General features: G+C 35.4%; 1 protein-coding gene across 1 annotated transcript; it reads left to right on the plus strand.

The window, feature by feature from the left end:
• The first annotated feature begins 1,710 nt into the window (after positions 1 to 1,710).
• On the plus strand, positions 1,711 to 8,527 carry LOC129891589 (uncharacterized). The gene is made up of 15 exons (XM_055966997.1): positions 1,711 to 2,155; positions 2,881 to 3,197; positions 3,305 to 3,384; positions 4,313 to 4,413; positions 4,558 to 4,680; positions 4,803 to 4,872; positions 5,370 to 5,456; positions 5,567 to 5,632; positions 5,757 to 5,849; positions 6,172 to 6,228; positions 6,316 to 6,444; positions 6,539 to 6,629; positions 6,980 to 7,068; positions 7,161 to 7,354; positions 8,161 to 8,527. The coding sequence occupies exons 2-15, from the start codon at positions 2,975 to 2,977 to the stop codon at positions 8,234 to 8,236; spliced, it is 1,479 nt and encodes a 492-aa protein (XP_055822972.1). The 5' UTR covers positions 1,711 to 2,155; positions 2,881 to 2,974; the 3' UTR covers positions 8,237 to 8,527.
• The last annotated feature ends 3,757 nt before the right edge of the window (positions 8,528 to 12,284 follow it).

Below are 12,284 nucleotides of genomic sequence, written 5' to 3' on the forward strand. Positions count from 1 at the left end.
TCCCAATTAAAGAAAATAAATATGCACGTGATAAGAGGATCTACAATATAATTATTACTTATTATTTTTACTTAAAATTATTAAAAAGGCGAAATAAAATTATCATATTAAATTGTGTGTTAAGTGGGGCCCAAAACTATTCATTTGCCCCTTTAAAAGATGCTAAACTTTGTGGTGAGTACCTTATCAGACAGTAAAATGTCATTTAATTTGTAGTCATGTTTTTAACTTTTTTTATATGTATTTATTTTAAATATGTAATGTCTAAAGTTAAATACAATATACAAAATTAAATAATTATTGAAATTTCGTTATTTTTATGTAACTTCAACTATTTTTATTCAAAGTTTATGTATGACAAAAGTCAATAATAATTATATATTTAGTATAATTTCACTGAAAAATTGGAGAGGATAAGTTATATACAAATTTAACCTGATTATTTTTAATAGACCTCCCATTCAAGACAAAACAATCTAGAAAAAAAAAGTAATGAAAATAAGAGAAACCACCGATAATATTATAACAATACTACAATTAAATAGTTAAATAATCAAACAAACAACTACTACAGAAATTGGAGAAAAAAAACAAGAGTAATACTACGACTACTAGAATGGACAACAAGTCCATACATTCCTACAGTCCTACCAACTAGTATGCATACTGCTACCTATTAAGATCATGTCTTCCACACCTTTCAATTCAAGATCTCGACTCCTCGGTGAGTTACAATTGTGTTTAGTCTACCTCAACCTCTCCTGAATTTCATGTCCATAGCCAACCTCATACTTCCACACTGCGATATTTGTGCATCTCTTCATCACATGTCTAAGTCATCTTAACACTCGATTCATGCATCATGTCTTTCATTGAAGTTAGACAGCCTTACCTTGCATTTCTACCAGGAGCTGTTTTCAAGGTTTGAATCCGTGACCTCCTAGTAACATGACAACAACTTTATCAGTTATACTCCAAGGCTCACCATGCCTCAAATATCATCATTTTTAATCCTATCTTTTCTAGCACTCACACATCCATTGTTTTATTGTTATGTCCGTCAATTTTAATTTCACTAATATGAGAGTTCTTGACTACTAAATAAGACTGAAATAAAATACAAATAACATATAACTAAAATTTAGCTAAAAATAACTGTACTTCAATCATATATACATAAACTTTAGACATTTATTAAGCGTCAATCATGATGATTAAAACGATACGAACAATTCAAACCCTATGAGGATAATATCAAACATCATATGTATGGAGTTGTTACGAAGTAAATAGATATTTTTTTAAAAAGCGGACATTAATTAAATAATTATAACGCCTATTAAAAATGAAATCGTGATTAATTCTAATTGATTAATTATGAATTTCCCAAAAAAAAGAGAAAAAGACTCATATAGTGATGTTTAAGTGACTCAGCTTCTATAATGCACTATGCCTAAAATACGTGTCATAAAGTCTCTGCAAATATCAAAAACACCCTCAATCAATCCCAATATTTACACCTTTTCCTAGTCAACCAAGGACAATTTTGTCATTTTAAAAGAAAAGCTCATAAACTATTGGAGAACTTTTGATCCTTACCCCATACCCCCTGTTGTGAACCCCACCTACCCCACGCCCCACCCCCACGAACCCCACATGCTGTAAATGGCCCATACCCTGATACCCTTTTGAAGGTTTGTTCATATTCTTTCCTCTTCTTGTTTTTTTGTTTATGTTGGTGTTGTTTATCCCTAGGAAATTCCAGGAAAACAGGGTCTTGAAAAACTTGTAAAAAAAAAAAGGGCTTAGATTAGACACCCAAATAGGAAAAAATAAGTTCTTTTTCTTTTATCTCATTCTATCTGTTAAAATTCCAGAAAAATTGGTTCTTGAAAAACTCTCTGTGTTTCCACTTTCATTGGTCTCTGTCTAAAGAAAGAAAACTTTGAAATAAGTTTTTTCCCTTGTTTTATCCCATTTTATCTGTTAAAATTCACACACAACACACACACAGAGATTGGCAGAAACAAGATTCAGAAATCAGCATGCATTTTGTGGTGTGATTTTTGTTGTTTCAAGAACAGATTTTTATCTCACTTTTCTTGAAGATCAGCTCTTTTGCAATTGTGGGTTTTGGCTCGATTAGCATATCAAGGTGATTCCATTGAAAATCTTTTGTGGAGACATGATGTGAATTATGATTTTTGTTAATGGTAGTTGCACTTAGTTAAGGGTCTTTCGAAAATAGCCTCTCGGGTAAGGTATGTTGTTATTGTTAGTTGTTTCAAGATCAGCTCTTTTGCAATTTTGGGTTTTGGTTCAATTAGCCTATAAGGTGATTCCATTGAATACTTTGTGGATATATGATATGATTTTTGTTAATGTTAGTTTTTTCAAGAATGGATTTTTATTTCACTTTTATTGAGATTAGCTCTCTGGCAATTCTGGGTTTTGGCTCAATTAGTATATAAGGTGATTCCATTGAATCTTTTCTTGCTCAGTTAGCTGTTTCATGCAGAGCTATAGGTTTTAATCTTGGTTAGATCTCTATAGATTTTCTTGGGAGTTTAGTAGATGTTTTGGTCAACTTAGTAGTTTGGCATTATTGAATTCTTGGAATAAAGTCACAAGTTGATTAATTACTGTACTTTATGTGGTTAATACAACAATTATTGGTTGGTTCATTTACTTTTCCAACTTGTTTTAGATTTAAATTAAGGTTAGAAAAGAATTATTTTTCTCCAACTTGAAAGTGTGATTCAAAGATTGTTTTTTTTTTAATCAACGGCTCAAACTTTTATGCTGGGAGAATTGTTTGTCTTGTCCTGTGGAAGTTGGTATGTATTCCACTAATTGTTTATTGCTACTTGCTTGTTTCAGAAATTGGTGTTTATTCAAGGAACTCGTTGAGGCTACTCTAAAAGAAATTAGGGAAGAATAAATTTGCAGTCTTTCCTGAGGGTTTGAAAATAACATGAGGAAAGTTCTGCAGTCGTTGAGGCAAATCAAATCCGCTCTGCGGTACAGAAAGGATAATGTGATTAATAGTTTTGTAAGAAGACAATATTTTTCGACTGATATAAGTCGTGGCTGTTTATGCAAACTGTCCTATAATGGTGGTATTACTAGACATAGCCAACCATATTACATGTTGTCCAGAGCCATGTTTGCCGATGTAGCTACAGTTAGTAATGGAGGTATATGTTTTTATGATGAGTTTTTTGTTCTTGTATGTACTTTTTGTGTATATTTTGATCATAAGTTCTTACCGTTTTGGTTTTCGTTCTGATTGATTCAATTGTAGTGGACACCAGAGGCGGGCCTCTAGTGGAATATGAACGAAGAATTGCTGAGGGTGAGCTCTTGGATGGAGATGCTTGCCAGGTAAGCAACAACTAGTCCCGTGTTAATCAGCTTAGGGTAGGCATTTGTATGCTTAGTGCCTGTTTGGCTGAACTTATTTAAAGCAGCTTATAAGTTGCTTTAGATAAGTTAAGCCAAACAAACTCAATTATTTTTGTGAGCTTATTTTAAGCACAAAATGGCTTTAAGTTGGCCAGCCAAACACTCAAAAAAGCTGAAAACAGCTTATTAACAACTTATAAGCCAATTCAAACGGGCTCTTAGTTATGGTTAAATAGATTCATAAAAAACAAGCATTTTCTGATTGTGCCTTCTGTGCATTTGTGAAATATTGAATGTTTTCAACTCTGTTTTCTGTAGATAACACTGTATTTATCAATCTATTATTGGTATTGGGAGTGGGGTAGATTACTTCTTATGTTGGTATGAATTTCATATGGAAGAACGACTCAAGTACACGCTAGCTTGGAAGAGAAGGATGGGTGTAGGTTTATTAGTGAATTTAAACTGCCCCTGATCATCGGTATCAGATCAATGACTTATGCATCACTGTGCTCTCATGATCACATATAAGCTCAATTTTATGCTTGAAGTTGAAACCGCCTATTTCTTAGGGCGACATGCTCTACGTCTTCTTAGGGCGACATGCTCTACACCATGTGGAATGGCTCTCTCATATTGGGAAATTCCGTGTAGTGAAATTCAATCACAGAGTCCATTGGAGGTATTAAAGTCGTAAAATGTTGTAATCTTTAAAGAATACTCTATATCCGAAAGTCAGTTATTTACTGTTAGTAAATATGGATGCCCAGAAATATCATAATTGATGGGGCTTGAAACTTTGCAAAACTCAGTTTCAGTTACATCAGAAATGAAGTTGATATGATGATCAATGATTTTTTATCTCTTTATTGCTTGTTGAGAATAGATTCTGACGATGATTTTGTAGGTAGGCACATTGCAAGAGCTCCAAAGACTTTATGATCAGCTCATTGAAAAAGCTGAAGACTGCCGGTTAGACAAATATGCCTCTTCCGATAAAGCCGGCAGGTAAACACCAACTGAGTTTCCACCATTTCAATTGTGTATTTATATCTTGAAGTTGGGAACATGTACATTTGGCTAGTAGCATGATGCCGTGATCATTTATGTTTTGTTGTATTGATGCATCACATCACTTTGCTAAATTTCCAGGAGTAGATGGTTATGGTCTCGTCTCTTACCACAGTCGTCATATGCCCCTGTCAAAGGATTATATCTTTATGGGGGAGTTGGGACAGGAAAAACTATGTTAATGGACCTTTTTTTCAACCAGTTGTAAGTGCCAACCTTTTATTACAAAATGATTTCATTTTGCCAGAAAGCAGACGTTTGTATTACATTTATACGATAACCAAAAAGACAATTTTTTATCTTAATCTATGGGCTTTTTATGTCAGGCCTGGCAGTTGGAGGAAAAAGAGAATTCATTTCCACGACTTCATGCTGAATGTTCACAGCCGATTACAGGTATGAATCTAATTTTACTTTGTTTAATTTCAATCTGTTTGTTAATTATTTTGACTGCTTTATTGCACTATTTCACCAAGGTTATTGCTAATTTAACAAGCTATTTGGATCTATCAAATCATTCTGTCAAAGACGTCAAGAGAATTTGCATAAGAACTAATTTTTATATACTCTCTATTTCCATTCATTTAACTTTTTAGCATTTCATTTAGAATCTGGCCATTTCTTAAAGCTTTTAAATGGCTATACTTGATTCCTGAAAGCTTATAAACCACATTCAATCTTATTTTTTCTGATCTTTTGCTGCAATACCTACTGGCTGTGTTGCTCGGACTCTCCAAAAATGTTTCCTTACCCATGTCGGATTCTCCAAAAATGCAATACCTTTGGAGTATCCAACACGCACCCGCCGATATTTTTGAAGAGTCCAAGCAACATAGCCTATTAGAATGTCTGAAATAAGGAATTTTAACATTGTGCCATCTATCTAATTGCAGAAGCACAAGGGTGTGGCAGATCCTCTAGAAGTTGTGGCAGGAGAGATATCTGACGAGGCCATTTTGTTGTGTCTTGATGAATTCATGGTATGTCCGTGAAGTATGCAACTCGGCACATTTTTATTTTTAATTCACTGTGTTTGTAAGCTTCGATGAGAAGATTTCGGTTCCGTCAAAGTTTTCTCTTGTTAATATAGGTGACTGATGTGGCCGATGCACTGATACTGAATCGCTTATTTAAGCAGTTATTTACCAACGGTGCAGTGAGTAATTCGTTGTTCCATACACAGTGTGTTTTATTCCTATAACTCCTGTGTTCTGTCAATCCATGCAATCATAAGGTTAATAAAGGTTATCTTTATTGATCCTTCACGGTTGCAAATGCAGATTCTTGTTGCTACGTCAAACCGTGCTCCAGATAACCTTTATGAACGTGGACTGCAGAGGGATCTTTTCCTTCCGTTTATAGCTACTTTAAAGGTATTTCAAAAATGGCATACTTATTATGAAAAATTCTGCATTTCTATTACTGCTTTCATGTACTTAGCGCTTTATTCATGCTTTCTGTTTATGTGTTTCTACCTATTTAGTATCTCCTGTTTGTTTGTCTACTCTATCTTCTTAAAGAGCCACTTACCTAGACAAAAACGAAAGAAAAAGGAAAATTTCTTCAAAAACCTGCCTCTGCAAGTAACTGAAACCGAAACTATGAGCTATCTTCTTTATTTATTTTAATATTCTCAACTTCGATTCCCAACTCATGTTGATTGGGTTAATGACTTGGAAAAGTATCTCGATGCAGGAAAGATGTGTGGTACGTGAAATTGGCTCAGCAGTGGATTACAGAAAGTTGACTTCGGTGTAGTATTCAACTTTGTACAAGTTCATTTGGAAGTTATTTTTCTGTTAATTTATGTTCACGTTTTAATTTTTTAATTTATTGTAGGCCGAACAAGGCTTCTACTTTATCGGAAAAGATCTATCAAGCGTCATTAAAAAGCAATTCCAAATGCTAGTAGGGGATGCTCAACCGGTTCCGCAAGAGGTGGAAGTTGTCATGGGAAGGAAATTACAGGTTAGTTGACTAAATTTAGCTGTGCATTTGATTTGATGATTTAAAGGTCTTACAACTAACTGGAGTTAAAATTGTGTCTTTTCTCTAACCTTAGGTTCCAGTGGGTGCAAATGGATGTGCATTATTTTCATTTGAGGATCTCTGCGACAGGCCTCTTGGCGCAGCAGACTATTTTGGACTATTTAGTAAGTGATATGTGGCTTCTTTTCTGGTCTTGAGTGGTTTTGTAACTTCAATAATCGAATTAGCCTATTACACAGTTGGGTCAGTAGGTGAGTTTTTTAACGTTGAAGTGGCAAACAAACATTGCCTAGCTATTTTTCTATCTTCAACGTTCTTCGTGCTTTTTTTTTCTGTACATTTACTTGCTCCACTTTGTGGGATTATACTGGATATGTTGTTGTTCTACATCTACTCTCTCTTTGCATAGTTGGTTACTGACATGATTTTCCAGTTTTGTGATGGTGCAATTCAGTTGAGCAGTATATTCTTTTCTCGGGGTTCTTGACTGATCATTTGTTTTTCGTGAAACCAGAAAAATTTCATACTCTGGCTCTGGAAGGCATACCGATTTTTGGGCTTCATAATAAAACTGCAGCATACCGTTTTGTGACGTTGGTTGATGTTAGCTCTCTTCTTCTTGGCTAGTTTGACACTTATTTTAATTATATAATTGAAGCAGCAAACTGAATTTCCTCTTGGATTTATCATATCAGGTAATGTATGAAAATAGAGCTAGACTTTTATGCACAGCTGAGGGATCTCCTGTCGAACTTTTTGAAAGGATCGTGACAATATCTGATGCCCAACATGTGGCACCTAGAACATCTTCAAGGTCAAGGAAGAACGATGATTTTGACCTTTGTGTGGACAATGAGTTGGGTTTTGCAAAAGATCGCACCATTAGTAGGTAAATTGCTATCTTCTTGAATTGTATTACCACCTCATTTAAAAGAATAGACTGTTAGAAAAGATGCACTTTTATATCTATTTAGTTATTTTTTTAACACGCCCCTCACACACGGGCGTGATCTTTTCCCTGAGTCAAGCACATCAAAATTCATTTTGATAAATAGGTAGTGAGACTTAATTCATACCCTCTGCACTAATACCATGTTTATAAAATGGATGTTCGACTTAACTCAACCCGAAAAGTTAGCTATATAGATGATGAGTGAGGATGGTTGAATACCGGACAGCATCCCACTCTCTTCCAATGCAGGGCTTTTAACATCTCGCATGCATAGACATCTGGAGCATGAACAATATAACATGGGGCCTGACCAGTCAAGAATAGGTAAATCAAGACCATGAATGAGAATTGTGTGACCATCTCATTCAAAACTTAAGTTGTTAGAGAGGGTTCATTTTCATTTATTGAATTATAGTTTCAACTTCTTCTTGTTGCTGAACTACACCAGCCAATATTGTTTGAGCAGCTCGGTGCACTAGGCTCACACTATGCTTGGGGTCCTGAGAAGGACCGGACCACTAGGGTCTATTGTGTGCAGCCTTATCTTGCAGAAATGCAAGAGGTTGTTTCCACAGCTCGAATCTGTGACCTCCTGGTCACATGACAACAACTTTACCAATCACGTCAAGGCTCCCTTCACTAGCCACCATTGTTTCACTTCGTATTTCATTCATAAAACCGTCTTCCTTTCTTCGAAATAGTTCAATAATCTGATACAATGTAAATTTCGCCATGTAATGCAGGTTGACAGAGATGAACAGCAGAGAGTACTTAGAACAACATGCTGAAATGTTAGCCAAGAAGCAGCAACTTCCATAGGAAAATCGCGCCCAGAAGGCAATAGAGGTGTAATTGATAGGAATTCCATAAATTTTCCCTACTCAAGGGATCAATTCTTGCCTGTAAAATTGTGCAATAGCATCATTTAAAAAAAAAAGTGAGGTTGATTAAAGTTTTGGCTGGAAATGAGATTCAGAAGTGTGATATATGGTAGTTTATTGTTTAGTTGAGAAATAATGTGATTGTTTGTAATTACTGAGCTGATTATGCCAACATCTTCAATAAGAATGGCATTTTATGTGCATTTCTGCTATTAGAAATGTTGGTGTACTTCAAAAATGTCACTTTTAGTTTGTATTATTTTTATGTAGGCAAATCTATTTTTACATCAGATAGGGTGTGTTTGGTATGAGAAAATATTTTGTATGTTTGGTTTTCTGAAAATCAGGAAAATGACTTCCTGGTAGGACTATAAGAGTGAGGAGTCCCATGAGTGACCATCATGCTAATTGTTTCCACTTTCAACAACGCCCATCCCCTCCAACCCCAATAAGTTGCATTTTGAACAATACCAATAATTTTTGTTAATATATTAACCCAAATTTTGTGGGGCTATTCGTGATGATTTATTAAATGATACTTTAATTTTTGAGGGTACATGTCATTTTTTTTTTGGAGCTTATGAGTCACGAAATTGAAATTCAGAATTATCTGGGTTTTGGTGTGTATTAGTCCATAATTTTTTCGGAATATATGTGATCGACTCTATTTCTTGAATTCTAGTTTTCTGACACATAACTCCAAAAAAAAAAACATTGTTAACCTTTCTAAAACAATGAATATCACTTAATAGGCCATCATCAATGAACCTTTAAAATGTGAGCTCAAGCAAAGACGGTCAAACATATTGAGATAATTTTGAGTTCATATTTTATGACACACATAAACACCAAAAATATGGTGTTCGCCTTCCGCAAACATTGAGTATCATTTAATAGACTGTCACCAATGGACCCACAAAATTTGAGCTCAAATAGAGTTGGTCATACGTATTCACAAAAATTTATGAACTAATACACATGAAAATGTAAAATTTTCATGAATTTCTATTTTAGGGGCCGCACAAATAAATTAGACGATTTCCTTATTTTTCGTGTGTGTTAGCTCATGAATATTTTTGGGATATGGTTTTCAGTCAATTTTTTCTGAAATCTTTATGGGACCATTCGTAAGTACCCGGGGGAACAGTAACATAGCATCGGCATGATCTACGACATATTTATAGCATTTAGGGGTCCTACACGCGGAATTAAGTAATTTTCTCATTTATTGTGTGTGCCCATAAATATTTTGGTGATATGACTTTCATTCCATTTTTTTCGAAACTTTTATGGAACCCTCCTTAAGTACCCGGGTGAGCAGTACGTGTAGCCTCCACACGATCCATGGCGTATTGATAGCATTTAGGGGCCGCACAAGCACAATTAGGCGATTTTTCTCATTTTCGTGTGTGTTAGCCTAAAAATATTTTAGTTATATGACTTTCAGTCAATTTTTTTCGAAACCTTTATGGAACTCTCCTTAAGTATCGGAGGAAGCAATACTGTAGTCTCAACATGATCCACGACGTATTCATATCATTTAGGGGCCACACAAGCGAAATTAAGCGATTTTCTCATTTTTTATGTGTGTTAGCCCATGAATATTTTGGTGATATGACTTTCAATCAAAAAAAATTCAAAACTTTTATGGGATCCTTCCTAAGTACCCGTGGGAACAGTACATGTAGCCTCGACATACTCCATGAAGTATTCATAGCATTTAAGGGCTGCACAAGTGAAATTAAATGATTTTTTTTATTTTTCGTGTGTGTTAACCCATTAACATTTTAGTGATATTAATGCTATGAATACGTCGTGAATTTTGGGGCCCTACAAGCGGAATTACGATTTTCTCATTTTTCATATGTGTTAGCCCATTAATATTTTGGTGATATGACTTTAGGTCAATTTTTTGCCAAAACCTTTATGGCACCCTCCGTAAGTACCCGAGTGAGCAATACGTGTAGTTTCAGCATGATCCACGACATATTCATAGCATTAAGAGGCTGGGTCGCCCAAGCAAAATTAGGAGATTTTCTCATTTTTCGCGTGTGTTAGTCCATGAATATTTTAGTTATATGACTTTCAATCAATGTTTTTGAACCTTTATGGGCCCTCCGTAGGTACCCGAGGGAGCAGTACGCATAGCTTCGGCATGATCAACGGCGTATTAATAGTATTCAGGAGCTGCATAAGCAGTATTAAGCAATTTTCTCATTTTTCGTGTGTATGAATATTTTAGTATTATCACTGTCGGTCAATTTTGTTTTGAAGCTTTTATGGGATCATCCGTAAGTACCCGTGGGAGTAGTATGTGTAGCCTCAGCACGATCTACGGCATATTCATAGTTTTAGGAGCCGCACAAGCGGAACTAGGTGATCTTTTTATTTTCGTGTGTGTTATCCATGAATATTTTAGTGATATGACTTTTGGTCAATTCTTTTCAAAATCTTTATGGGACCCTCCTTAAGTAATCGAGGGAGCATCGCGTGTATCATCGGCATGATCCACAACTTATTCATAGTATTTAGGGTCCGTACAAGCATAATTAGGTGATTTTCTCATTTTTGTAACGACCATAAATGTTTTGGAAATATGACTTTCGATCAAAAAATTTCCGAAACCTTTATAGGACCCTTCGTAAGTACTCGAGGGAGCATTACATGTAGCGTCGAGATGGTCCACGACACATTTATTGTATTTAAGGCCCCACAAGTGGAATTAGACGATTTTCTCATTTTTCATGTGTGTTAGCCCATGAGTATTGGTGATATGATTTTCGGTCAATTTTTTTCCTGAAACCTTTATGAGACCATCCGTAATACCCGTGGGATCAGTATGTGTAGCCTTGACACAATCCACGACGTATTCATAACATTTAGACCCCTTAAGCGGAACTAGGCAATCTTTTCATTTTTCGTGTGTGTTAGCACATGAATATTTTTATGATATGACATTCGGTCAATTTTTTTTTCGAAACCTTTGTGGGTCCCTTTGTAAGTACCCGCAGGAGAGATACGTGTAACCTTGACATGATCCATGGCCTATTCATCTCATTTTGGGGCCGCACAAGCATAATTAGGCGATTTTTTTTATTTTTCGTGTGTGTTAGCCCATGAATATTTTGGTGATATGACTTACGATCAAATTTTTTTGAAACCTTTATAGGACTCTTCGTAAGTACCCAGGGAGCAGTACATTTTGCGTTGGGATGATCCAAAGCAGATTCATTATATTTTGGGGACGCACAAGCGGAATTAAGCGATTTTCTCATTTTTGATGTCTGTTAGCCCATTATTATTTTGGTGATATGACTTTCAATTATTTTTTGCCAACACCTTTATGGGACCCTACGTAAGTACGCAAGTGAAAAGTACGTGTAGCCTCGGCACGATCTACGGCGTATTCATAGCATTAATGGGCCGCATAATTGAAATTAGATGATTTTCTTATTTTTCATGTGTTTTAGCCCATGAATATTTTGGTGATCTTACTTTCGGTCAATAACAACCCAAAACCTTTATGTTGCCCTCCGTAAGTACTCGGGGGAGTAGTGCGTGTAGCCTCGACATGATCTACGACATATTTATAGCATTTAGGGGTCGTATATGTGGAATTAGGCGATTTTTTAATTTTTCATGTATGTTAGACCATGAATATTTTGGTGATATGACTTTCAGTCAATTTTTTTAAAAAATATTTATGGGACCCTACATAAGTACCGGGGGAGCATTACGTATAGCATCGGCACAATCCACGATGTATACACACATTTAGGGGACGCACAAGCGAAATTAAGCAATATTTTCATTTTTCTTGTGTCTTTGCCTATTAATATTTTGGTGATTTTACTTTCGGTCAAGTTTTTTCCAAAATCTTTATGGAACCCTCTGTAAGTATCTGTGGGAGAGTTACGTATAGCCTCGACACTATCTACGTCGTATAATAGCATTTAGGGGCGCATAAGTGGAATTAGGCGATTTTC

The sequence above is a fragment of the Solanum dulcamara genome, chromosome 6 (genome assembly GCF_947179165.1).
Source record: "Solanum dulcamara chromosome 6, daSolDulc1.2, whole genome shotgun sequence".
Lineage (NCBI taxonomy): Eukaryota > Viridiplantae > Streptophyta > Magnoliopsida > Solanales > Solanaceae > Solanum > Solanum dulcamara.

Bases quoted from the DNA above. Each gene is read 5' to 3' on its own strand.
- LOC129891589 (XM_055966997.1), top strand. From the start codon at position 2,975: ATGAGGAAAGTTCTGCAGTCGTTGAGGCAAATCAAATCCGCTCTGCGG. The intron at 4,873-5,369 runs GTATGAATCTAA...ATCTAATTGCAG, and splicing joins ATGTTCACAGCCGATTACAG to AAGCACAAGGGTGTGGCAGA. The intron at 6,630-6,979 runs GTAAGTGATATG...TCGTGAAACCAG, and splicing joins AGACTATTTTGGACTATTTA to AAAAATTTCATACTCTGGCT.